The sequence below is a fragment of the Prinia subflava genome, chromosome 9 (genome assembly GCF_021018805.1).
Source record: "Prinia subflava isolate CZ2003 ecotype Zambia chromosome 9, Cam_Psub_1.2, whole genome shotgun sequence".
In the NCBI taxonomy this organism is placed as follows: domain Eukaryota; kingdom Metazoa; phylum Chordata; class Aves; order Passeriformes; family Cisticolidae; genus Prinia; species Prinia subflava.
Window position 1 is genome coordinate 8,227,779 of NC_086255.1, and position 27,289 is coordinate 8,255,067.

At 42.2% G+C, this 27,289-nt stretch overlaps 2 protein-coding genes across 2 annotated transcripts in view; one reads left to right on the forward strand and one right to left on the reverse strand.

Annotated features, from left to right (window-relative positions):
• NRAP (nebulin related anchoring protein) overlaps positions 1–9,259 on the forward strand; it is a 47,523-nt gene extending 38,264 nt beyond the window's left edge. The window contains exons 33-42 of the mRNA XM_063405292.1: positions 353–457; positions 819–926; positions 2,513–2,824; positions 3,606–3,710; positions 4,376–4,474; positions 4,594–4,698; positions 6,211–6,318; positions 6,982–7,293; positions 7,536–7,688; positions 8,865–9,259. Of these exons, the coding sequence (XP_063261362.1) occupies positions 353–457; positions 819–926; positions 2,513–2,824; positions 3,606–3,710; positions 4,376–4,474; positions 4,594–4,698; positions 6,211–6,318; positions 6,982–7,293; positions 7,536–7,688; positions 8,865–8,966 (1,509 nt within the window). The 3' untranslated portion in view covers positions 8,967–9,259. The remainder of the gene's footprint in view (positions 1–352; positions 458–818; positions 927–2,512; positions 2,825–3,605; positions 3,711–4,375; positions 4,475–4,593; positions 4,699–6,210; positions 6,319–6,981; positions 7,294–7,535; positions 7,689–8,864) is intronic.
• HABP2 (hyaluronan binding protein 2) overlaps positions 8,436–27,289 on the reverse strand; it is a 43,275-nt gene continuing 24,421 nt past the window's right edge. The window contains exons 2-14 of the mRNA XM_063406429.1: positions 19,322–19,466; positions 18,538–18,687; positions 17,360–17,467; positions 16,825–16,941; positions 16,449–16,568; positions 15,599–15,770; positions 15,094–15,182; positions 14,743–14,974; positions 13,720–13,862; positions 13,234–13,368; positions 11,580–11,725; positions 10,504–10,704; positions 8,436–8,924 (exon numbers count right to left, since the gene is read on the reverse strand). Coding sequence (XP_063262499.1) covers positions 10,528–10,704; positions 11,580–11,725; positions 13,234–13,368; positions 13,720–13,862; positions 14,743–14,974; positions 15,094–15,182; positions 15,599–15,770; positions 16,449–16,568; positions 16,825–16,941; positions 17,360–17,467; positions 18,538–18,687; positions 19,322–19,466 — 1,734 coding nt within the window. The 3' untranslated portion in view covers positions 8,436–8,924; positions 10,504–10,527. The remainder of the gene's footprint in view (positions 8,925–10,503; positions 10,705–11,579; positions 11,726–13,233; positions 13,369–13,719; positions 13,863–14,742; positions 14,975–15,093; positions 15,183–15,598; positions 15,771–16,448; positions 16,569–16,824; positions 16,942–17,359; positions 17,468–18,537; positions 18,688–19,321; positions 19,467–27,289) is intronic.

Below are 27,289 nucleotides of genomic sequence, written 5' to 3' on the forward strand. Positions count from 1 at the left end.
GACCAGTCCACCAGAAATGCTTGCCTTTTTATTTCACATACATTCATAATGCTCTTGACATTCTTAGGTCTACTTTTGCAGTGCTGGGAACATAACAGTGCACGGCTGAGAATGCAGTGGTTTGGCATCATCACATATTTATAAAAATTAGTGTAAATGTCCTTTATGCCCAGCAAAAGCCCCACATCTTTATGCCCAGAAAAAAACTTTGCAGTTTCAATGATATACTCAGCTAATTTCAAGGATGGCTGAACTACAGTTGTCACAACCATTAACAACTTAAGTACTGCTGTTGTAATATTGAAATAAGAGAGAAAATTAATTTCAGTTGTCTCTTTGATCTCTTTCCTAGCGCCTGTATAAAGCAGCAGGAGAGGACAGTCGGCATCACTACACACCAACCCTGGGTCTGCCAGAGTTTACACGGGCAAGAATAAATGCAGCCAACCTGAGTGATGTAAGAACTTGCTCTGTATTTCCTACATCTTATTTCAGATGCAGGATGAATTGTGCAGTGGCAAGGAAGATGGATAAGCAGAGGAAATTTGAGATCTATTCTATTTATGCTTTCCCTGATATGATTATAATGATATTTATCTCCATTAGCATATATACAGTTGTGAGTAAATTAAATCTACATAAAGAACGAGACATGTTTTGTCTGAGTAGGATTTCCCAAAGATAATTTAAAAAAAATTCCTTTGATTATAAAGGATGAGACTGTAACACAGAATAACAAATGAAAGTTGGTTCCTTTGTTTGTTCCTTTGTGCATTTAAAAGTAAAGCAGCAGTCTACACATGCCTTTCCTACTTTAGGCAAAATACAGAGAATCTTGGCATAATCTACGTGCTCAAGGCTACAAGCTGACAATGGAAGCACTCCCGTTCCAGACTGCCAGGGCCTCCAGAGAAATTGCCAGTGATGTGAGTTGAATGATTCAACCTCCCTTCTTGCCTAATTTCTGTTAACTTCATGTAAAACAATGTCTAAAGCAGATTTTACTGAATTAAAGCAACTCTATAACCGTGTGAGACAAGTGTGAGACAGAATATATTACTTATGAATGAGATTCTTTGTGTGAATTAGGAAAAAAAAGAAGAGGAAGAATTGCTGCTAATCGGGAACCAAGCCAGGTTAAACATCTTCCAGTGGGAAATGGCAAATGAGCTAAAGTATTTGCAAACAGAAAAAAACAGGGGTTCTGCTCTTTTTCAGGCTTTTGGCTCCTCATATTATAAAATGCCCACTAACTCTGTCCACTCTGTTTTGAGCTGACTTTTGGAAGTGTTTAGTGCTTCCAAATTGAAATGAAGTCAGAAAAAGCTGAGGGTTCTTTGAGTCTCCAAAAATCAGGAGTTACCTGGTTAGGAGGTAAAAATCAGTGCAAATTCCTGTAAATATGTATCCCCTTAACTTATAAAATAGAGGAAACAAGCAATCTTTTCTTTATAAATATGCTATAATTTGAATTGTTATATGCAAAACACTCAGACATGGTGGCACCCATTTCTCAGAAAGCCTAAGTTCATTTCTCCTTCACAAGATATTTAATAAATTCTAGGAAGAAGGAAAAAAAATCTACATTTTGTGTAGTATTTAGTTGCATATTTTATCTCTAATGTGATAAAATATTAATATATTTCACATGTGTTTTTTTAATGAAGCAACCATTTCCAGTTATAATTTCTAATATACACTTAACCATATTTTGCAGAGTGTTTTTGGTTACAGCTTCAGATCTGCTCTAGAGGGTACAAGTCCATAATAGAATTACATCCACTTACAACAGATCTGAATTTGGCCCTTCATCTTGGAAGCACTTTATAAACATTAGATGCTGTAATTTAATCCCTGCAACTCTCTTGTGTGGTAGATAAGTGTTATTATCCCATTTCAACTACATTATGAACTCTTCAGGGCCCAGGCCTTCCCTTTAAAGTTCTAAGCACCCTGTTGATGCTGTATAAATAAGCATTATCCTCATCATCACTATTTCACAGAGAGGATAAATGCAAGATCACAGGGAGAGTCATAATCCCAGCTAAGATGAGAATGACGAGTTGCTGGTTCTTATTCTTTCCAGGAAAACTGAATTTACTCTTTAAAATAGCTGGGTGGCATTTGCAAATATGAAGGCTACAGAGTGCACGGTGTTTTGCTTTTGTACAGATTTTTTTCTTATGTCTTTTGTTTGTTTCTTTGACATCTCATTCCTAGCAGAGGGAATGAAATTCCCAGAGATATAATAAAATACCTTATTTGAGGTTAAACATGAACAATGTTTTGGGCATATTCAGAAAATACAATGAGATGCACTTAACTTTAATGTTGCAGCTCCTATTGTATTTAAATTTGAGAGCAATGAGATATTCAAACAATTGCTTTCTAGTGCTACGTACCTACGACTGACTTTACAGAAAACATAGATGTTTCAGTAATTTATCTTATCTGGAATAGCTGGTCTAAGTTTGGCGTATTTTCACTTTTACCCTTTCTCTAAAATTTTTAGTACCAATATAAACACAATTTTGTAATGGAGAGAGGAAAATGCATCGGTGCCAGAAGTGTTCTGGATGACGCCAGGTTGCTGCACTGCTTGCACGCTGCCAAATTACAGAGTGAACAAGAGTACAAGAAGGGATCCCAAGACGTGTGGTCTCAGTTTCATCTGCCCATGGACATGGTCAATCTTGTCCATGCCAGGAAAGCCCAGGCCTTAGCGAGCGATCAAGATTACAGAAAGACACTCCATGAATTTACAGCACTCCCAGAAGACATGAAGATGAAGTGGGCCAAAAGAGCCCACATGCTACAGAGTGAGGTAAAATCTTTCTTTTGGACCCTACCAGAATGCAGTCCTGAGCCTGCCTAGAGAGGGATGGGATAGGACGTGAGGGAGAACCTCAGGGCTCGGCTCTTGCCTTTAGAACCCCAAGTCAGGAGTCCAGGCAAATAGTGATGGTTTTTCCTGATACCCTCACTGCCTAGTAGAGTAATGTACAGCACACATGAGTTAGTTGATTGTCATGTCCTTTTAACATATATGGGAGAACAAAAATGAAAAATGGAAGATTGGATTAAAGTCACACAGTACAACACCATGACACTGCAGTGAAGTCAGAATTGCTGGGATTGCAGGCACTTTGCTGACTTTCACTTTTTATTGGGTCTGCTTGATTTTCTTTATTAGATTAGGAGACAAAAGAAAGCCTTTAATGTGAGTAAGGAAAGAGTAATGTGTCCTCCTAGAAATGGGGTTAACAAGGAACCATGAACCAGATAAAATAATTAGTATTCCTGACTGGAACTCACCTCATAAAATTATTTCAAAAGAGGGTTTTTTATGCCCAGTACAAACAGGTTATTACTTACTGCTTTGAGTCATACTAATTCACTTGTGGGGCCTTCTCTTGTAACTTGCATATGATACATTATTTAATTCCTAGTGGAATGAACAAATGCAAACAGTTTGGCTTTACGATCTGATATGTGCATGGCAAATGAAAAACCTCAAAATGTGAATATGAACCAGGGAGTTTTTAAAAAAAACCTTAATAGCTGTGGATACAAAACTGATAGTTAACGATTTTCAATTTTAACAGCATCGCTATAAATCAGACCTGAACTTCATGAAAGGAGTTGGTTGGATGGCTCTGAGATCTCCGCAGATAGAAAGTGTAAAGAAGGCTGGAGAGCTCATCAGTGAGGTAACTGATAAATCTTTCATGGGATAGCAAGTCTGTAGGAATTGTTTACCATCAAGGCTCCTCGTTACATGACACTTACGAATGTAGCTTATCATTTCCTTTTGATGTGGGAGCCTGTTTATACAAGGTGTAAGTTACCAAGAAGCAGTACGGGAGACGCAGGTCCACTGTGTGACACCTGCTGAATATTTTCCATTCCAAATGAAACACAAGAGTATAAGCAAAACATGTAGCAATAAATAAATGCAGGAAACTCCATTATGAAATTCTAAGCAGGTGGTTATGGAAGTTGTATAGAAAGATACAGCACTGACAACCACACTGAAGGGGCATTTGCCTGCTCAGTATCATGCATTAATGGAGAAAAATTATGAGCTGTCAAAAGTGTAGTGTTCAAAAGCTTTTTGCATGTGAATTTTTAGTGGGAAGTCCTTTGCGCACACACACATAGACACACACACAAGAAAGTTCTGTGCCTGATACAAAGGCATCCCCAGTCCCTAGCTGAAAGAGCAGCTGAGACTAAAGCAGAACAGCAGCTTCAGGAAAGTGTCTTTTATATTATACCCCAGTTATCACACTGTTGGAATTGTCATATATCATTAACAGAAACATCTCGTGGTTTTTTTCCTTTGTTTGTTTTTATTGCCTCCTGCCCCTCTCAGATAAAGTACCGCCAGAAGCCAGAAAGTCTGAAGTTCACTGCTGTGGTTGACTCTCCAAGTTTGATTCATGCCAAAAACAGCTACCTCCAGTGCAATGATGTAGGTTTCATTCTAATGTATAACTGATCTTAACTTTCTGCTGCACCATAGTGCATAAAAGAATTGATGTTGACATTGCTTCCAGTATCCTCTGCACTCAATGACTTTTGGCCCCACAGAGACTGTACAAGGCTGGAGGTTCTGAAGACAGGCACAGGTACACCCTGCCTCCTGATCATCCCGATTTTATCCGAGCCCGCCGGAATGCACTTTACATCAGTGATGTAAGTAAACCTTCCCCTTTGGGGAGCTGACTTGGTAAACTTGTTTGGGAATAAAAACTTTCATGTATGTAGAAGTCAAGTTCTCTGAGCCTGACCAGAACTAAAAGAAGCCAGAGGCAGTGAACAGCCAACATGTTGCTAGGTTTGGGCTGGAGGAATTGGGAAAAGTTTGCTAATTTTCCTTTTGAGCATTCATTTAATTTTCTAGGACAGTAAGCTATTATTAAGGATTTCAAACCTTCATTATAGATATGATTAGTTACAAATAAAAATCTTTTTGGTTTTGTTTGGGTGAGGGAGGAGGAGGAACCCTCTTTTCTAGACTATATATTCTACCTTTTTGAAGAACTTTCTGCAACACCTTTGAACTGATCCCTTAGGCATAGTTGTCATCAATCTGGATGTAACTGAATCAGTGGGCGGAATTAAAGAGAATTTGTTTCCATATTATTTCATACAGAGGAACTCAGTCTATTCCTAATGTCTTGTTCCCTGACTGAATAGCTGTTGTCTTTACCTGTAGGGTCAGAATGACCTTAGTTTGTAAGGAGCTTTGAGATAGGTGAAAGAAACAAGTAGAATTTAAATTTTTGAAGTGATAGAGGAAAATGTAAAAAGGCAGGATTGCACACAAATGAAAGGTCAGCACTGTTAGCAGGCTGTACAGTGATGCTTACGTTGCTGCTGCCCTGGCTGTCTTGCAGGATTTCTGGCATCTCAGTTTACTTTCAAATTGATCACCATCTAGCACTACATCCACCAGTGAAAAAGAGGATTGTATTAAAATGTGGAGGACATTTTGTGCTTCTTTTCATATGGTCACAAACCCCAGAAGGGAGGAATCAAAGACTTACAGAAAGCAAATGAATAAAATCAGAAAGGGACAGCTGAAAGTGTCAACTAAGATACCATGGCTGTATAGTAGGACCTGCAGACTGGAAGCTGTTTTAAGAAAGCTACTAGTGGACGAAGAACCAAATCTAGAGCGATTTCTCTTCAGGATGTAAATGTGATTCACATCCTCAAAGTCACATTAAATATGTTAGAACCGGCTGTTATTCCACATGAGTTAATGAAGCCACATGTGGCTGGGGATAGAGACGAGGATCATTTGAAAGGCTTGAAATAACTGGTATTGAAATTATGATGCCAGGAAACCCAAGACACTGTGAGTGGATGCATCAAAAGAGAGAATAAGGGCAATATCAATGCAATATTGATGTGACTGATGCATCACAGTTTCTAATAGAAATTAAATCACATCAAAAACAACCACATTCAAGTACAAAAGGAAACCCTGGTGGCACTTTTCAGATGAGGCATTTTATCATTATGGTGAGTAGAAAAGAAGCTGAAGTGCTATAGAACTGGATCAAAACCTCAGAGATGGTACTGATGACTCTTGATACAAATAAGCCCAGTAGGATAAAACATTTATTATTGCAGTTATGGGACTGCGTTTAAGAAACTGCAGGGGGAAATAACTGTTTTGTTCTTTTCTTTTCAACACAGAAATTGTATAAAACATCTTGGGAACAGACAAGGGCATCTGGCTATGATTTTAGGATTGACGCCATCCCATTCCAGACAGCAAAGGCTTCAAGAGAGATTGCTAGTGATGTAAGAATTGTTCTATTTCAGACATTTCCCAACCCTCTTCTCATGCTACCCCATCCTGTAAAAATGGGTGAAGTTTGACATGAGTGAACTTTGTTCTGGTGTAGAAAATTGGTGATCCAAAGAAACAAGGTGCTGGTTAAGTGCAAAGATTTCCAGCTAATAGCTACCATTAATAATGTCCAGTACAAGGCTGTTCTGTCTTATGTCTCAAGAGTTTTTCTTGGAAGAAGACATATTATGATTTAATCAAATAAAATAGGTACCAGGCTATGAATAGTTAAAGCATGGTCTAGGATAAAGTGGGTTATCTTTGAACACAGAAGACCACAGCTGGCAAGAAAGCTAAAGGTGGAGGAACTTCATTGGTTGAGCTGTGTATTGTGTGTACCCAAGACTGCAACAGTAGGGGGATCTCTGATTACTTTTGAGAAATGAGCATTTTGGGCCCCCTAAGTCTTTCCACTCCTTTAAAAATGAGCACAAAGGTAATTCTTCTGAAGTGTCTTGTTAGATTAGGAGATGTAGTTTGATATCAAACAAACCCTTGGTCTTTGTGCACTACAGGAAACATGATTGATAGCCAGGGGAGGATAAGTTATTTCATAACAGAATTTGAAGGTAATTTGAATGTGAAAATGAGACTTTACTCTGCATTCCCTGCAGTACAAATACAGAGAAGCCTTCCTGAGAGACAGAGGCCAGCAGATTGGATTCCTCAGTGCAACTGACGATCCCAAAATCAGACATGTCCTCAGAGTGGGGAAACTCCAGAGCGACCTCCAGTACAGGAGTGATTATGCCCTAAACATGGGACAGTTCCAGAGTCACCTCAACCAGCCAGGATTCCTCCATGCCAAGAGAAGCCAGCAGCTTGCAAGCAATGTTAACTACAGGCAGCCCTTGCACCAATACACTTGTGACCCTGAGCAGCTGAATGTGAAACATGCAAAGCAGGCCTACAAGCTGCAGAGTGATGTAAGTGTGGCTGAGCAACATGGTCCTTTCCTGGGCTGGGGGCTGTCTGTGCAATCTCCATTGCAAACCTTACCTGCCAACAAAATCACCTTGAAAGAACCGCAGTCTGCTTGTTGAAAATGAATAATCTGTTTATTATTGACTGCTGCTCCTTTATGTGCTCTCCCTTGAATACCCAGGGCATGCAATTTGGTTAGAGCTCAACAAAATAATACATCTTGGTGCATGTTTCATTCTCTCAGATAAAATACAAGTCTGACTTGAACTGGCTCAGAGGCATTGGCTGGACTCCCCCAGGTTCTCACAAAGTGGAAATGGCAAGAAGAGCTGCTGAGCTGGCATACCTTCGGGAGATGGGATTACTGCGTGCTTCTGCTCAGTACAGACCTGGAGCTGTAAGTAGAGGAAACCATTCCTCTCACAAACCCCAACTGCTCTGCTCCTTACCTGCACACTCCCTGTCTAATACTTCTGAATGCTCCCTGGAGTCTACAATTCTCCCTATTATCTGGACAGTATATGTGCACTTCCCTCATGAAGCTTTGTGCCTTAGTGTACATATTAATTTGAAGGAACCATTGAGGGGAATTCAGCAGTGTCAGCAGTGTCATGTCAGGATGTGTTTTCCCCAACTTGTGGATGATGTCAGATCTCCAAGTGTCCTAGTACCTCTGAGGAAAGCAGAAGCAGAGGTAGAAGTGACTCCCCATGCAACTCCCATTCTCTTTTCCTAGTTTCATCTGGAACCACATGATTGCCATATAATCTCCTCTGGCAGCAGTATAGACAAGCTGAGTGTAGGCTCCTACCAGCACAACATGTGCTGTGGGAGGCTTTGTGCACAGGGGCAATTCTCCAGCCTCCTCTGCCTCTGTCCAGGAAAAGGCTGAAGAGGTTTCAAGCAGGGATCTTCCAGGCTTTCCTTCTGCCTGCCTCTCAGTCTACAGTGTCCCAGCACAAGAGAGCAGAAGACCACACAGGAATCTCATACCCTTTAAAATATTCAATTCAGCTACAATAAAAGAGAAGCACTGCACGTCAAACACTTTGATCATTTAATTATTAACTTTGGTAAGCAGTCAAACAATAATCCAGACCAAGAGAAACAGTACAGACCCATAATTTACATTCCCATCTGAAAAGTTACTCAGGAAATAAGTGAAAACTATGGTTGAGCAAAGGAAGCAATAGAAACTACAGGCAAAACCTTCTTAAATCAAAGGTATGATAATAATCTGATGGTCCAGGGAAACCTACAGGTGTGCAATCCATGTGGAACTCAGGTGTTTGCTGGTTTTCTTTTTATTTAAGGTCCAAAACAGAAACTAGGACTTGAGCACATTTAGTCCTTTGATGTGTGAGGTATCTAGCTTAGATGAACAAGTCCATTTTTTGCACTTCTCCACAGCAGAAATTCGCTCAGTGCAAAACAGTGATTTAGATTTTCTTCTTTTTTCCTTTTTTTGCCAGTTGTGTAATTTTGACTATGAAAATACTGTTATAGAATAGTAGCTAAAACCCTCCCCTATCCACTGGCTGGTTTCACAAATTTTTGGGGTGTGATTTTACAGGACCAGTTGGAGACAGAAGGATCTCAGCAAGTCGGAGTCAACCCTGATGCTTCAGAAATTCTGCAAGTCAAGAGAAGGCAAATGCAGCTGTATCAGAAGTAAACAGAAACATGACATATCATAAATAGATTTTTATCTTGTCTTGCAAATACTGTAGCTTTTCCAGTTTTCTGGGAAAGACAATAGATGGCATTTAAGAATTTTTGTTTTAAAAAGCAATCAAAACGTTGCAATTTATAAGAGATCATTTTATTTTTGTGTGGATATGTTGCGATTTATCACTGAAGCTATTACAGATTCTGCTATTTATTTAAAGCTGTAAATGAAATTAGTACTAGATGACTGGCAGGCTCAGCTTTGTACCATGGATAGAATATGAAATAATTTGTAATGAATAAATCAGGTGACTCTTATTCCATGTCTGTAATTTCTGGAGATTTCTATGTTCCTGGAATATTGGCACTATTGACCTATGAGAGTACAAAGGCACAATTCAGGTGGTTTAAGAGATGAACGAGTCAAAGGCCAGTGGGAGAAAAGTTATGACTGACTTGCCAAAGGCAGGTCTTCTAGCAGACATCAGGGGATCTGTTCTAGACTATCAGGATGTATTCAGGTCACAATTAGTTCTCCAGGTTTTTTTCACACCTTCCAAATAAAAAATCAGAATTGCTCTTTGCAGTAGGGGTAGCTATTGACAGATTAGGTAGCTGCTTAGAGAAGGTTATAAACCCTGGAATTCAAGTGAGAGTGACATTGCTATTTTAAGAAATTGACTCTTCACAAACAAGTCTATTCTTTATATCCTGATTTAATACCAATCCCTTGTTTTTCAAATTTCTGTGCAGAATCATTGGACAAAAGTTACACAGTTTGACAGGTACATCTTATGAGAATCTCTAAATTATCCAGTGGCTTTAGATAGATTTTTTAAAATAACATTTAGTTCTACTAGGTCTCACTGGTTAAGCACATATAAACCATTGTAGCTCTGGAGCATAACATGTAATTATTCTCTAGTCAGGAATAAAGTGGACAATTCTAGTACTGAAAGTTTGTTTGCTTTTTCAATCTGAAATGTCTCACTAATGAAATTTGTAGTTATTTACAGAAATGCTTTTAAAAATAATTGTCATGCCTGATCCTCCCTCCTCAGGAAATTCCAGTGGCTGCAATCTTGCAAACTCAGCCATGTAGTGATTCTTATGTATGTGAAAAATGCTACTGGCTTTAAGAGCACACACCAATGGCTTTGAGATGTCAGGGCCCAATGAGTGCAGAAAGAACACCTTAGACAGGAGCATGAGGGGAAGAGGAAATGTCTGGCAGCAGCTGAGCTGGGAGAACTTTCACAGCTTGAAAAGAAGATCTAGAAACATGATATCAGGGCCTTTGATTTGTTTGGGGAAGAAATGGAGTAGCTTTACTTTCTGATCTGTTTAGCTACAAAAGATGGGCTTATTTCAAAGCCCACAACAGAAGAACTGTCACTGACATTCTAGCTAATGCTCTTGAGGCTATTTTCAAGATGGTGATGAAGGATGCCCCATTTAGGCCACGAGAAAAGTATCAGTAATATTTTTGCTCCAAGATGAGGCATTTAGAGAATTAATAAAAATAGTTAAACTCTCCATCTTACCTTTTGTCATTCCCAAGCTCTCTCCTAATGACGTGACCTTGATGAAGACTGAATTACATCTTTAATCCAGCTGGCAAATTTTGTCACCTGGGTATAAACTCCTGGCTTGTTTTTTAAGCCACATCCCTCACCCCAGCTCACAAGGCCATATACGTAGTAGGAGCCATTTTTTACGCAAGTCAGTGGGCCTCCAGAGTCTCCCTGATGAAGGAAAGCACAAATGTTCAAAGGGTGAAGCAAAACAGTAACCAAAATCAGAATGCTTCTCTCTCATCCCAAGACTTTGAAGCTGTAATGATGTTTTTTTCCTAAGAGTTGTACCATCAGATGCTGCTTAGCCCCTAAGTGGACTTGCAGCTCCGTGACCAGGTCAAATGATACCAGACTTTTTGGATGTAAGTTTTCATTTTTTTCCAGTCTGTGACATAAATCTGACAAGGTCACATGAAATTTCCCAGGCGTGAAAGTACCAGGAATGTGGAGCCTGAACTCAGAAAGATAAAGATGTGATCCCTGGGCATAAATGAAAACTTAAGCTGTCTCACACTCCTCAAAATAGCCTTATTCTGAGTTGGTCTCATTTTTTTTGTTTTATCTCAGGTTTCTCTTGTAAAATATGCTTTACAGTGGTAATTTGCAACTTAGGAAGTGTTGTTCAAACTGTTTCCTACCTTTCAATGGTATAAGTATGAACTTGTTTCACATTTGTGTTAGCTGTAATGAAAACAAACCTCAATACTGACTCCCTGCAAGTACTAGCTCTGATAGTGAAAATCAGATTAGAATTGGCACTCAAGGTAGAGGCCATAACAAAACTGAGGAAAAAAAGAGCAAGTTTTCAGGTTATTATGACAAGCTGCCTCAGAAGCCAAGCTTTTCAGGCTAGTCTCCTGATTCCAAAGATCTGTCTGTAGGTGACAGTGGCAATTTTAGCTCTAGGGATGTACGACTCAATAAAGGCTGTTGAAATGCACTGATGTGAGAACAGATACATATTGCAGCACATTGCCAAAGCTCTGCACAGCCTGGCCATTTAGACAAAAAATTAGTGTTCAAATATAGAAAAAGCAACAGACCTCACAAGAATCGATTCCAGGTTTCCGAAGTTTTCCTGCACAAAACATGCTATCATCCAGTATGTTATCATGTAGTTTGGGTTCATTGCATTTCCTCTGTGAAATCAGCTTGACATTGGCATCTAACAGCTGATGGGATTGGTCATCTATGGGATGTGCACCAAAAAAATGGAGTCACTTTCTTCCCACTCCTGTTACAAATTGTCTTTCAATCAAAATACGAGCCTGCTTGGCAAACAGATGGGATGGGGGAAGAGCAGGGGGATTGCATGTGCTAGCCTGGGAAGGAAAGAACTATCTGGCTGAAATGATAAGTTTCCAGTGAGTTGGAGCCTGAAGTTTCACTCAGGACAGAGTTGTTGCCTGAATACAAGTGAAGTCAGGTATTCAGAATTTGGTTCCAATCAGCTCTCTGTGTAATCCTGCTTTTCTAAGGTGCTGGTTGTCTGCAGCTCCCAGAGGTCCCCATGGGACTTTGAGCTGCTCAGCACTTCTCAGACTGGTACTATTAGATGCTTTAACATGCAAACTAATGAAACAGATGAAAACTGAAAATCATACAATATTTAAGGGCAATGATTAATTACAGTGAATCTAAAGACATAACTTGACATCTAAAGGCAATAGCCTTAGTTTCAAAGTACTACATCTGTAGATAATTAGAGGTGGTTTATAAGTTTGGTTCTGCTTGAGTTTCAGGAAATATTCCATTTCTGCAGTGATTTCCTGAAATGCTAATAATAGTTCTGCTCAAAGAAGGAAACATCTAGTTTGAACACGTACAGGGTACTTGATATTCTTTGTTGGGGGGGAAAAAACTCATAAATTCCCCCTTAACCTTTTTAAGGGAGACTTTTTATTTGGAACTTTTAAAAAAATGTCCATTAAATTCTGAGGTTGGTGCTTTCTGATCAAATGAACACTCTTGTCTTGTGGACTTCAATGGGAGTTATATAAGAAGGGAGAATTCAGTCCTGTGTGTTGTATCAGGCTGTATCAGTCACAAAGCACTAGGACACCTACTGCAGCCTCAGTGACAGGCTTTCCTTCTGCTGCTTTACAGCAACACATCAATCAGAACATGAGAAAATGCATTTTTCACAAAATTGCCATTATCTTTTTTTTAAAGCATAATAATTTCTCCCCTCAGGATTTACGGTGAGCAAGAAAGGTTTTTGGATAGAGCTGGCTGAACTTGAAAAGCTTGGGATTCTTTTATATTTCAGTACATCTGAAGGTCCAGATGCTGCTTCCGAAGTGCTTTATCTGACCCAATGGGCTGGAAAACCATGTGAAAATTCCTGTCTTTCTTGGTCCTGTCTTGAAACACCCAAGCTATACAATAGCTTCCCTTGATATTTCCTTGCTTCTGCAGCTGGCTTCAGATGAAACCATGACATGGAGAGTGGTATGGCAGGCAAAAATGTGCACCAGGCATCTTATCAGAACTCTGACAGGTTTGTTTGATTTAGCAGTTGGAGATTGCTGCTAGTGAGTAATTTGCATGGCATGTTTTAGCTGACCTTATTTTTGAATTCCATGTCTTGGTTTCCCTAGTGCTTAGGTCCTCAATTAGGTCTGGCAATTGCTACTGAAAGTAGCAGCCCATCTTGCCACTGGAGTACCCACCAAAATCCAGTCAGCCCACAAGTACCTGTCTCTGTCTGGCCCCATCCAGAAATGAAGCAGGAAGTCCCAACAGGAAGGAAGAAGTCAGGGAGACATGCTATTTTCACATACTTTGTTTCCACTGCACAGTAACCATCAACAGGCTGCAGTTTAAGAAGTGCTGGAGAGGAGATAAACAATAACAAAAAGTATTTGGAGTTAATTTTGATCCCTAAGCACTGTTAGCAGTGTGTGATGCAACTCCATGCAAAGCTGCATAAACCCAACATTCCATTTGCCCCCCTGTTCTGGATCTGTTCCCATTGTTTGGCTCCTCCTGAGCAGTGACTTCCCCCTGCCCATCACAATTTACATCCCAAGATTCAAGTCTACATCCCTAGATCACAATTTGGCTTGCTTATTTCCAGAGCATAGTCTAAATGAGAATTTTACATTTACTTTAGTGGGAGAGAGGCATTTCAAACAACAAAGGTTGGAGGTGAGCCACGTGAGTATCAAATAAAGGATTTACCAATATCATTGTACAGGACATCACGCTTTTCTCTGTATTCCTCATGTAAAAATATTTGCACTGCATCAAATATTTGCTCATGATCCTCTTTCTTCTTCAGGTTTTGCTTTCCAAGGGCTACTTGGATCTTTTTTTTTGGATTTCTGGGGAAAAAGAATACATTTATATACAAATATTTTTTATCAGTGGTGGTGAAAACCTGTACTTTCTGTAACAAGAAGTCAAGATATTTCTTCCTGTTGTAAAGCTTGTCCAGAATATTTCCTAAAATCATTTTAGGAAGGCTTAGAAAGGAAAGCAGTGGTGTTAGAAAATACATGTACTCTTAACTTGTTGCAGTCATGAAATAAAGAAATAAAGGTGCATGTACCTGATTTTCTTTGCATTTTAGGGCAGAGTAGCAGTGTGCAGACAGTCTATTACTGTGGCAGTGATGATGAGTGGCAGCTCATGTAGCCATGGGAGTAGAGTTGCTTGCCATTGTGTGAGCATATTTATAATCATCTATGTTGAAATGATTTCCAGTGTGTTATTTACCTGTTTCCTAGGGTGGTGGTTTCCAACTGATTCAATACAAAGCCAGATGAAATGTAATATTCTAATCTAGCTGACACAGAAAAAAATTTAAGCTAAGTTAATGTTTTGACTGTTTTGAAGAACTTAATTCTGATGTAATATGCTATGTTGCTTATGGCATCCCAATATCACCTGAGTTTTTAATAGAGTTCTTCTTTTACATATCACAAAATCTTGCTACTTCCCTTTTTATTTCCTCTCACAAAACTTTTTTAGCACATTTTATCTGAGTGAGGCCTAAGCTTGTTATTTCAGCAAGCATAATTTTCAAGTATATAAACATTTTTATGTATGCGTTAATTTTTTTTCTGTCCACATATGTGTTTTCCTTTCAACTTGACTCCCAGCAATCATTTTGATTGCAAATAGTTTGAATACCAAGCTGCCTTGACTAGCCATCCTGATTTTTATACATTTATCTACCCTAATCATAGGACATGCACCTACTCAAGGCAGTGTGCAGCAGTAAGAACCCAGCATGACTTAATTAGCACTCCACCACAGAAATGTTCATTCCCATTTGGAGTCTGTCTCTGCAGAGATGCCATCCAGGGATGTTTTCCAGGTGTAGCTCTGGATCCACCATAGATCTTCTTGAGTGTCCTACGAACTTCAGGTTGTCCACATGTTTGGAATATTTCAGGGGGGTCTGTAGGGGGTTCTGTTGGGGTCTCTTCAGCTGCATTGGAGGAGACAGCAGATGTATAATGCAGAGTTAATATCAGACTGGAAGAGTTAAGCTACAGGGAGTCACCTCCTACTCTAGATCACTTACATCATTTACTTCTAATTCTTTACCTGAGCAGGGTGAAACATCACAGTATTCCCACTCTACTTCCTTATTTTTTCTGACGTAGCACCAGGGCTTTTCATCCTCATCAGGATTCCTGAAGGGAACAGTTGAGAGAATCAGCCAATGGGTATGAGGAAATCTCCATGAAACCAGTGAAGGAGCTCAGGATTCTTAGGGAGAAGCCTCATGCTCCCATATGGGAGATGAACCTCCAAAGACAATATTTCTTAAGATTTGACAAAGAAGATGTTTGAGTGAGGTATTTCTATTTCCATACCTATCTTAGCCATAAGAAAAATGTGGGACTAGTTCAAAACCAAGAGGGCAGCTTCTGTAAGCTTCAGTGTGTTTAGAGAAGGCATCTCTAACATTCTGCTGTTTTATAGGCAGGCAGTGTCTAGAAAGATGTGAGATCTTAACAGCATCAGTTTCTCAACTTTGTGAGCAGTTTGTCCTCAGGGATCTCTTTGATACAGACCTGTACAGTGCTGTGCTTCTTCAAAATATTACCTGCAGAAGTTGTGTTCACCAATGCCATATGAGTCAGCATCCTCCATAAAGGCATTAAAAGGTTGGTCCAAGAGATGGTGGGAATTCCAGTGCAGGCAGGTCTTGCCATTTTCTGCTTGGTTCACTCTTCCTCTGTATGTAGAGGAGTCCTCTTCATAACAATCATACGGTCCTGTAGAAAGACAGTCCTCATATGAAAATGGCTTTTGTGTTGTTCCTCGTTCAGAGCAGTTCCTTCTGCTTCCCCTCCTTGTCCTACATTCACTTTATGGAGGATCAGAAGGACCTACAAGGCCAGGTAATTATGTTCCTTATTGTACACAGGCCAGAAATTAGAATGACGTTCCAATATCTGTCCACCTCCTAGCCTGACTGACTTCAAATGTCACCCATCAGAAGCAGTCTCCTCAGCCTGGGGAGTCACAGGTAACTGGGCAGGCATCTTCACTACATCAGATTTTGACTGTTTAAGCAAAACCCGACATTTCTTCCCTTTGTGACAAATGTGACCTCTGGCAAATGTATGCCCACTTAGATACCAGTGGGACCTTGCCAAAGCACACCTAGAAACCACTTAGATACCAGTGGGACCTTGCCAAAGCACACCTAGAAAACATCAAGATGGGAACTGTTTCAAGCTCCTTTCACCAGCAGTGGCTGCAGAAGTCAGCCTCTTCCTCTGACCTTCTATCCAAGGAGCCTGGTGCCCTGGTGTAGTCAGGCTCTGGGAAAAGTGACAGGAGGTCACCAAAGCCTGCTACAGGAACAGCATCAGATGGTCTGGCTGCAGGAGGAAGCCAGCCCCTGGCCCCCTGGAGGTTCACCCCTCCTCTGAGGGACTGTGACCTACCGATCTCGCAGAATCTCCCTCTGAAAGACTCAGGGCACCTGCAGGTGAATTTTGATCTGTATCTGTTCCGTATGCAGGTGCCTCCATTTTTGCAAGGGTTTGGACTGCACTGCTTGGATGCTGTCAATGTGGAAAACACAGAACAACCTTGTCAATGTGCTGAACACTACACAGCCACTCACATGCCCAATGGCATGGTTTTACCAGTGACTCAACCACCACCCTGCAAATGAATCATAACTCATCACTGGCCAGGCCCATGGATGGGAGCTGCAGCATGTCTAGGGCAGGATCACCCTCTGCAGTGGGTGATTTCCCACTGCAGAGTGGCCATAGTGCTGTCCCCAAAGCCGTTTGTGCCCAGTTGAATGCTCACCAAGCTGGCAGGAGGGTCTCTTGTAGGGAGGCTTGCAGCTGCACTTAAAATAGGGTGGGGTTAATGTAATCAGGCAGTCACCAAAGTGGCAATTCTTCTCCAGACACCTGTCCTCCACTGTGGAAAACACACAAAGTACATCATCAGCATTTGTGTGTGCACAAGAGCTGTGCCCTTGCAGGGACCACTGGAAGATGCCTTCCCTTGATGCTCCAAGAAACTCTCATTTGGCAAATGTGGACTTGGGCTCTCCCTTCTTATTCAGGGCATTTATGCAAAAAAATCTGGGGTACCAATGAGCAGCTCCCCACTGCCCAGCTTGCAGGGCATAGAGGAGCACTCTCTGCACCCTTGAAGTTTATTTTACTGGATGCTCTTTAGACAGACTTTGGCCTGGATGAGGTCCAGGAACTATGGATGTGAATGCTGTGGGCTGTCAGAACACTCAGCTCAGCAAATAGGGGGTTTATAAAGTTGCAACAGTTTGGCATTAACTGCCAAAATAAGGAGTGTAGGTTGGCAAAAGAGCCATTACCTTTTTCACATGTAGTCCCACTGTATGGCTCAGGGCAGCGACAGCTGAAGTCACTTCCTCTGGCTTCACACGTACCACCATTCTTGCAGGGGTTGGAGAAGCACGAGCCTGCAGAGGTAAGGATGGAGATCTTTCAGCCTCTCAGCCTTCATCACCTGCTTTTTCTTCTTGCATTTTGTGGTTGCAGGAGTCTGTCTTCCTGGGCACAGCATCCTATGTAACAGGTGCTGTGCTTATGCACAGGAGTGGTATGAGCTGCTGCAGAGTTTATCCCAAGCTGCAGTATCTCATAGCTGGGTCTGGAGATCCTCTACTCCCCTTGCCCTGTTTCAGATGTGTAATGGGGCAAGTCCCTTCCTGTGATCAGAGGTCGATTTGCCTCTGTGGCATTGCCTCTGGCTGTCTGCCTTCATGCACTGAGTCTGGAGTGATGTAGATTTGGCATTGTCCTGTTTGGAACACAGCATTAAATCTCCCCTGGAAAAGCCATCCACTACCATTAGACTCTACCACATCCTTGGGTTGCCTCAAGGGAGCTGGCACCTGCTGAAAGTCACTTGTGTGCTGCTCCTTACACTGTGCTCAGCATCTCCACTGCTGTACAGGCTGCCAGGAACCTGGTATTTGGTATTTGAGACAGCCAAAAGTCAGCTCTGCTTGCTTTGTATCAGGGGATAACTCAGTGAATGTTAAGGTAACTACACTGCCTCTCCTTTTGAGTCCCCTGAGCAATCTCAAGGATCCTTTCCTGTTCTCCTGAAGTTTGGCAAAGCAAAAAAAGAAAAGGAAACAAAACCCCTGCAACTGATAAAAGAAGAAAAAATAAATAAATAAACCTGCTCTACATTTGATTCCTAGCATAAATACAGAACATATATCCCATGAAAACAGCAATTACATCTTACAGTGACTATAGACAAATAAGCCTGTGCTTTTTTGTAGTAGCAATCACAAATGTTCTGCATGATCAGAATCCATCCTGCAAAACCTGGAGATAAAACACAGGATCCTTACAAGGGAAATACAAAGAAGAACACTGCAAACGATCCTCCTAACTCATCCCTTTGATGCAGGCATTTCCAGAGCAGGCTGGCAGCCAGGCCTGCCATGCTCATGCTTCAAGAACAGGGTTGGGATTTTACCCTTTCCTTGCCTTCCTGCCCACCCCTGAGAGGTACTTTTCATGCCAAAGGTGTCACCTAAAGTTGCCTCGAACCAGCTGATTCCCTCCCAGAGCTCCTGCTGGAGGTTTGTGTCCTGCTCCGGTTCTGTATAGTCGTAGTAGGTCTCATAGTCATCATCCTCATCTGCAGGGAGGGGTGAGAAGAAAGAACAGAGGAATTAAAACTGGAAGGAGACAAGTTATGGAAGAAGTTATTCCTGAGAGGGACGTGACTTTTCCCTTTCAGCTCATCTGGGATGTCACTGCATTTAAAGACCATCTTGAGGACCAAAGATGCTCCTCCTTGGCAGAGGCAGAGCTCACCTGAGCACAGCTGGCCCCAGTGCTGCCCTCGAGGATGCTCCTGAAGGGCGCCGGGGCTGTGGCTGCCCCCTGTGCTGGCAGCCAGGGTGCCCCAGAGGAGACACAGGCCAGGGCTCTCCAGGCACAAGGAGCCCCCTGTGTGGTACCACAGCCAGGGCAGATGCTGAGGCTGGTACCAGCACAAAAAGAGATTCAGATTCCTGTGAGAAGAAGGGATTTCCTTTGTCCAGCTGCTCTGCTGACCATCACCACTGCTGCTGCAGAACGAGGCAGGGCCCTGCTGTGTGAGGGGACACAGAGCCCCATCTCGAGAGCAATCAGGTGGAAAGGAGGGCCCAAGGCACCTGCATGGCTTCGTGAATTCTCACCCACAGAAGAGCCTCCGAGGAGCCAGGACCCAGCCCTGCAGACACGGGCCAGGGAGGAGCCCATGCCTGCCCCTGCCAGCCCCGGGCCTGCAGCAGCAGAGCCCTCACGGAGCCGCGGGGCCGTGGCCTCGCCAGCCGTGCTGGGGCTCGTTTGATTAACGCGGGCCGGCGGCTCCTCGCACAGGTACAGCTCTTGCCACTGGAAGCCACTCCAGTGTTTCAAAGACGAGCTATGGTAATGAGCAAAGCTAAGCTAAGTACAGAGACGTTTTAAAAAGCTCTCCCCTAAGGCCGGACTGATGGCCCCATGGATAATTCTCTGCCTTGAACTGATTATCGACTGCATTATCTTAGTTTTCTCTCCTCATTCATTCACTTGCAGCCTTTATCTTTATTCTTTCTTTGCTTCTGAAAAAAAGAAAGAAATTCCACATTTGTACAATGGGTGTTTTATATTTCATATTAAAATAGAACAGTCTTTTTTTCTTCTTTCTTTTTTTTTTTTTTTCCTACATGCCAACTCTCGTTTCTCACAAAAAAAAAAAAAATAGAGGAAAGTTTCACCTCATTTATTGCTATGTCAAGTCAAGACTCCTTTTCCTCAGCTCATTATTTCCACAGGAGCTGAGTCTCGACTATGTGCAAGTGTTGCAGAAGTGTACGCCTTGCTGAGGAACAGAAGGATCTTGCTGAAAGATAAGGACATTGTCTACACTGAACAAAATTAAATTTAATGTGATGTAGTTAAGGAAGAAAAACAAAAAGGAAGTTTTGCCTGAAATGCAGCCTCCAAGTTCACTTTGTTGGAGAGGAGATTTTGCAAACGACTTGAGGTTGAGGGAACTGTCTGAAGTAGTCTGATTTTATATCCCTTGTTTATTTTCAGAATCTTGGAGGGGCATGCTGGCTTTTATTTCACACATGCTGTCTGAAGGATGGGGTATCCCTTTTTATGGTAAAATATACCTGCTAAAAGTTATAAAGGATGAACAGGGGAGTGACGGCTGTGAAAGCAGACTGCAAACATGCCAGCATGCTTTACAGGGGCTGGTGAGGACTCTTCTGAATCAACAGAGGAAAAACAAGTGCCCTGAATGAGCACAAATAGCTAAGACATTGTTGAATCATCCACCCTGATTTTTAAACCAACTGCTTAGCGTGTGTTGTTAAGAAATGACGCTACTGTCACTTGATTTTTGTTTGACATGATCTCTCAGCAACAGATTAATCATTTATTAAGAACACTTATGTAATTACTTGACATGTTATGAACTATTTTTAAGTTCAGTTCTTCTGTAAACAAGATGGCCAAGACGTAATTCACGTTTTGCAAGACATTTTTTTGGTGGCTCCAAGAGGTTTGGGGGTACAGTCCCCTATGTGCAGTGAGGGGGCAGTTTTGGGAGAGGCTATAGCACACCTGGGGCCAGTTTGGCACCCAGCAGCCCCTCAAAGAGGCCAACTTCAGGTAGCCAGGGCTGAGGTAAAGCAGGCAACCCTGAACAATCCCCTCAATGGCTGGCAATTACTATTTCAAGAAATTTAATGGCCAAGTCATGGAGTTAAGTGTGCATGTGGAAAGGGCTCAGAAGATATCAGCAAACCCTGTTGGGTACCCTGCCCTCATGTGGATATGGGAGTCAGGAAGCTGAGGTTACTGGCTGGGAGACAAGTGAAGGTGATGTAAGAGTGCAACAGATCTGAGGAATGACCAGTGTCCCTGCTTTCCCCATTGCTATCCCTCTTCATGAAACTGAGAAACAGACATAGCTCCTACAGGTCACATGAGTGATGTTTCCCATCACCCAGCTATTCCATGTAGTCTCCGGCTGCATGAAGCAGTGAAAAACAAAGACCAGAAAACCCTCACTGGGGCATATGATATCAAACTAAAAGATGTCTTATTTATCACTGTTTTGACACTAAATAACTATTTGGCTTCTACATCTCTTATTTAAGAAGTGCTCCCATTCCATTTTTTTTAATTATTCATAACAAGCCATAGGTTTAGTAAAGCAAAAACAACACTTTTTTTTATCTGAGCACATAATTAAAGCACAAAGTCTGATACACTGGTTGATTTAAACATATTACTAAATCAGAGCGTTCTTTCTTTGTAAGTGCTGGAAAACCTTAACATGCTTTAAAAAAAGCAGTGATCTGACATTTGTCACTGAAATGTGACTATTACATGAAATTAAATTAGACATCCTGCATGCAAATTTTCAAAGAATAACTTTCCCCTGTGTAGTACAAAAAATCCCCCCATAATTGATAGACAGAGATTGACTTTTAAAGCTTCAAATCAGCTTTGAGGTCTGGGTGATCTTTTAAACTGCACAAGCTTTCATCTGCAGTTTTTCACATTGCCAAGAGCTGTCAATCAAGCAATGGATTTCTGATCAATATCCCCTTGTTCATTAGCTTACACGGGCTCTCTGTTACGGAAAGAACAGATACCCCAATGCCGACAGTCACACTGTTTTCAAAACCTTCCCTGGATCAAGTGATGACTAATGTTCCAAGTGGGAAAGTGATGCATTAGGATGCCATCGGGTGACCTGAATTGCGAGGTAACTTTGTTGGACTGCAGTTGTCAAGATGAGTGATGTGCAGAGTTAAAGTCTATTGCCAACACACATCAAGAGTGCCAGAAAGTACCCAGCATTTATTCAAGCTCTCTGAACCTCTGGATACTGACTGAAATCTGGCCTAATTTAAGCAGGGTGAGTTTTCCTACCACCCCCCTAAATACTTTTTGTCCCCAGCTCTGAGATTATTGCAGTGTTATTTTTATGAGGCTGAAATCCTGACTGTATTTTAAATAATGAGATATTCCCCATTTACTTCTGCAGAGATGAGACCTCACAGTATTTCCTCCCTTCCAAGCAGGCTGTGGCTGGGAGTATCTGCAGCTTCAGAAAGAAGGGAGACCAGCTAACAACAAAGCCAGAAAGCCTTTCAAATAGTTTTGTGGCTGTTACTTAAAAGCAGTTTTGCAGCACTTTTTTCCTCTGAGGAATGGATGTGGGGTGAAGGGGAATGGTGATGGCTGAAGGAGTGGAGACTTTAAGGGGGATGGGGATAAGGGGATTGTAGGAACAGCAGAGGGACAGATGTAAGGGCCATACACCATAAGGCAGGGAATGAATTAAGAAATTGTGAAAGGGATAAGCTACCATCAAAATGTAGATCAACCAGTTTGCACAAGGCTGTGTAAACAGGTGTGTAAACCCTGAATCAAGTACATGACTGTGGCCAAATATTTGCAGAACCCAAATACTGAGCTCAGACACAAAAATGATTTGGAAATTTTTTTTTCTAGACACATGTTGTTAGAACAGCAACATTGATTTGGGCACTGCTGTATGAGTGACAAGAATCCTGGTTTGACCTGAAAGCCCAAGTACCACTGGGCTTTGAACAGGAATGCAGATGAATATGAGTGCATGCTAAAATCCACCTTCTTTTTTTGCAGGAAAATGAGCAAAATTATTGTAATATTTCATTAGATATGCATTATAAACTCAGATCTAAGAGCCATTGAAAACAAGAAAAGAAAGAGCAAGGCTTACCTGCAAAAATATTAAATTTGTCAATAAAACCATAATCTTCCACATGGACCACATAGGCTGTGAAAGGTTATACAAATCCTCACACATCCTACACATCCTCACACAATATTCATCACAGCTTTTCCTTATCAACATCTTAATGTGACACAGCCTTTAACGATTTTTTACTTGCATGGGCTTGTTTTTGAATCTTCTAGCACTTGGGACAAAGCCTTGCAGAAATAAGTTCCACAGTTAGTAGCATGCTGCAAGGGAAAGTCAGCCTTCATTTATTTGAACTTCAGTTTCCATCCCCAATTAGGCTCTTTGCTTATCCTTCTGTGAGGTTTGCAGCCCAGCACCATGACCTCTCCTCCAGACCATGGCCCACCGTGTCACCCAGGGGTCCCCAAAGCACATGAAGGCAGAGAGTGGCACAAAAGTCCTGGTTTGGGGCAGAATTGAGAGTTCCAGGTGTGGTCCAGGAGAACCCTGTGATCATTGGTGCTGCTGCTGTACCTCTGTTTTTGGCTCCAGTGTGTCACAGACCCTCCTGGCTGGGACATGATGCAGCATTGACTCCTGCACTGACACAGCACAAGTGGGGGTCTGAAAACACTCACTATATTACTTGTCCAAAATCAAACAGACTTCCTACGTGATCATAGGCCATATTTTAGGCTCAGCAAGGCTCTCCATGAAGTTAATATAATTCAGCACTGGGCACTAGTGAAGGGTCTTGATGAACCAGGTTGCAAGACTTTCAGTTTTGTGGCAGGCAGAAGTTGAAATGAAGAAACTGAAACCACCTACCTTGCGTCAGGCCAGCCCAGAAGGGAAAAAGGGAATCCTGCATGAGATAATAAAGGTCAGACAGTCATTATCTGGAAAAAACAGAAGCCAGCACAGAGCTTTGCTTACAGTACAAAGATTCTGTTTGCCCCTAGTGCTGGACATCCAGACAAGGCTGCTCCCAGCTTTGGAGTTAAGTGACCTAGATTTTAAGAGCTCTTTGGAAAGAGTAACAAACTGTCAAGAACCCATGGGAGCAGTCTGGATTTTCCAAGCATACGGCCTGAGCTGCTGGGCTGGTCTGATTTGGGACAAACCTGACCTGAATGAGTTAAGTTGTCTCTTTGCTTAGGAGGTGATGGCACATTGGCTATTTGTCCAGTTTCTCTGAGATGCTGACACACTGACAGGCCACACCCCAGCTGGCTGCCAAAGCTGGAGGCTGGGAGATGCCCAGGTACTGCAGAGTGGGTTTTGGGCAGTGCAGCATGGCCCAGAACCTTACACTGCAAGGCTGTCAACAATCTTTGGATGTAGGAGAATATTTCCTACACTCTCCAGGAGGAAATGCCATGTGTCCCACCTCCAACGTGGGGCTCCAGCCTTTCCTGTTTGGCTCATGATCAAGGGCAAGCAACAAAAGGGAACAGAAGACGACGGAAAACAGCTCTTAGCCTTTGAAGAGTGTGAGTGAGGTTTGTCTGAAAGGAAAGGCACTGACTCTACACCAGGACACATCCCCAGCGTGACAATTTCTGTTTGCTTTCCCTCTTGCTCTAAATCCTGGCGGAGGACAGGATTGCCTGCCTGCAGTGAGGATACACATGCTAACAGTGGGTGTAAAGGAGATTTGAAGCTGCTATTCTTCATTCCTCACATAATTTTAGGGAGTAAAATGTATCTCCAAACAATTTAACACACATAGTAAAGACAGCAAACATACACATGCAATTATTATGTGCACCTATGCATTGCTACAGATACAGTAAACTGTAAATATATGCCCTGTTTAGTCACACATTATATATAGAAGAACGACATTCTCTGATAATGCTGGTTGAGACTAAGAACAAATGACTCAGAAGCAATGAATAAGAAACAGGACAAAATAAAAAGCTCAGAATTCACGTTTGTGAATATTATCTGGAATACATAAATGAGCTTTTGCTTCAGGCACGTTTGCGTCCCTCTTGTGTTTGAGCCAGGGAGAACAGACACTCCAGCTCTCCCCTTCCCCACTGACTTTAATGAGAGCAATGTCCCCTGAACTGCTCAGCAGAGCCCCTTCCCAGGTGCATTTGAGTGAGCCACACACATACAGAACTAAATCCTTTGCAGCTGGAAGGACACACAACCTCACACAATTGCCCTCCTGAATGAGTGCGGAGATGATGGTAAATGAGAAGGCTGTAAAAGCTCTGTCCTTGGTGTATATGTTTCTTGAGTGCAGGTACAGCATTCGTCAGATCCTTTGCCAGACCCCAACGGAGACAAGATAAAGCAAAGGTCTAATTGCTCCATTTACAATTAGTAGTAGCGTTCATCCATAAACAACAGACCAAAACAAACCCTGTAAGTGCACTCCTTTCTTATGGAGGAACAGATGAAACAAAGAGCAAGGAAGCAGCACTGGGAGCAGGATGATGCAAGAAACATTTCATCTCGCTCTCCAGCTCTCTGTGCTGCCCTGTTATGCTGGTTGCCTATGGGGTTGGAAAGGGTTTGGGTCTGAAATGTTTGACTTAGTGATTTTGCCCCTGCACTCAGGGCAGCCCTTGGCACCCCAGGGAATGTTGGATTCAGCCCAGGCTGAGTGAGGTGTACTATGCTGTTCTGTGCCTCAGTTTCCCCAGCTGTAGGGTGCAGATGACAGTCTCACAATGCTCATACCTCAAGGAAATAGGAAAGATGAGAGATGCAGCATTGTCCTACATTACTTTCTTTCCCAGGTTATCCACCTGCCGCAACTCCATCCGAACACAGGTAGAGCTGATCACAAAAAGGAAGTAAATAATTGTAAAATAGCAGTAAAATTTATCTTGCAATAAAGTGGTGTCCTCAACAATATGCAAGTTTATAGTATCATCCTTCAGAGCAGGCAATGGCTTGGTGGCTGGTGGCTGAGTCTCAGATTTTGACTCCTGTTTTGGATGAAAGCCTCTGTCTGCTGGCACAGTATAAACAGTACTGGAAACAAAGGCCTCTGGAGCACCCAGCATAGAGAGTCCAGGAGTTAAACACAATCTTTATTGTAAGACTCCTGTATCTCCTTTTGTGCTGCAGCTCTCCCTCCTCGTGTGCCTGTCACAAGCTGCAGCAGCAGAGCCACAGGGGACAAAACCTCTGGCAGAGCTGACTTCTCAGCATGGAGTTTTCTCCTCTGTCCTGAGGTCCCCTGGACCACTCACCAGACCACACTGGGTTTGAAGCATTTTCACCCCCTGCTAGCCAGCAGGGTCAAACTTTAGCTTTTTGACTCATGGTATGAAGCTTGCCATGGTGGTGTGCAGCAGGGGAGGAGGAAGAGCTCCCTCCTTCCCTCCTGTGTGCCGGAGCTCTCTCCAGGAGAGGATGCGGGATGCAGGATGCGGGATGCAGGATGCGGGATGCAGGATGAGACACGGATGGAGGGGAAGGTGTCAGGAGGGGTGCAGGGTGGGTGTGCAGGAGGGAGTGCAGGCAGGGCAGGGGAGGCAGGGCCTCCTGCCTGCAGTGCCGTATTGCTCGTGGCCAGCAGAGGAGGATCTTGTCCTTCCGACGAGGTGCAACTCCGAGCCCAACGAGGAGCAGGATTTGAACAAAAGGAAGGGGGGCGGGGGGAGAAGAAATGAGACTGTGGGGCTGGTTTCACCAAACCTTGCTGCAGCTCGACACCGATATTTTGTGTGCTCTCTCAAGAGGGAATAAAATCACTGGATTCTGTTCATAGCAGTTCTGCAGTGGTGAGGGACAGAGCTGGGAGGATTTGCAGAGAGCAATTTTAAATTTTATTACTTCAGGCTCATAAAAAAGAAACCCTACCAAATTAAAAAAAAAAAAAAAAAAAAAAAAAAAAAAAAAAAAAAAAGCTAGGAGGGACATTTTACGTGGGTGCCAGTGTACTGCTGACTATGGAGCCAAATACATTTATCCTAGAAATAAATTGTGAAAATCAAAATATCCTAATTTCACCTGACCTTTGTTGTCTTTTGTCACCGTAATGACTAGCACTTCACTAAAACTTCATTCCTCCAAAGAACCTTCAAAATTTTGCGGAATAAGTGTTGTACTAATATTAAACATTGCAAATACATGATACACTCAATTTTTCCATTTCGACTCCTTAAGAAAAAGACACTTATGGAATGTAATAGATTTCAAACAGGAATGACAGAACCATGAGCTTTCTTTATCTCAGGATGGAATCCTATGGTTCTTTCGCAGACAAAAATGTCCAGCTAGTCTCTGGCAATTCTTTCTGAATAAACCCAGGAAGATTTGACCCCAAATTCAAGGGAAATTATTTACAGCTGCCAAGGGCATTCTGCAATTGAACTGTTTATTGTGCCTTGGGTACAATGTTACCTCTTACTACAATAAAACCAAATCACTAAAACACAAAAGCAGATGGAGAAAGAGAGCAAAAAAGGTGACAGCCCAGGGTTATGCTGTGAATTTACATGTGTGCAAAACAGACTTCCAGAGAAAACAGTGTAATTACTCAAGCTTGCAGGACACAGTAGCAAGAGAT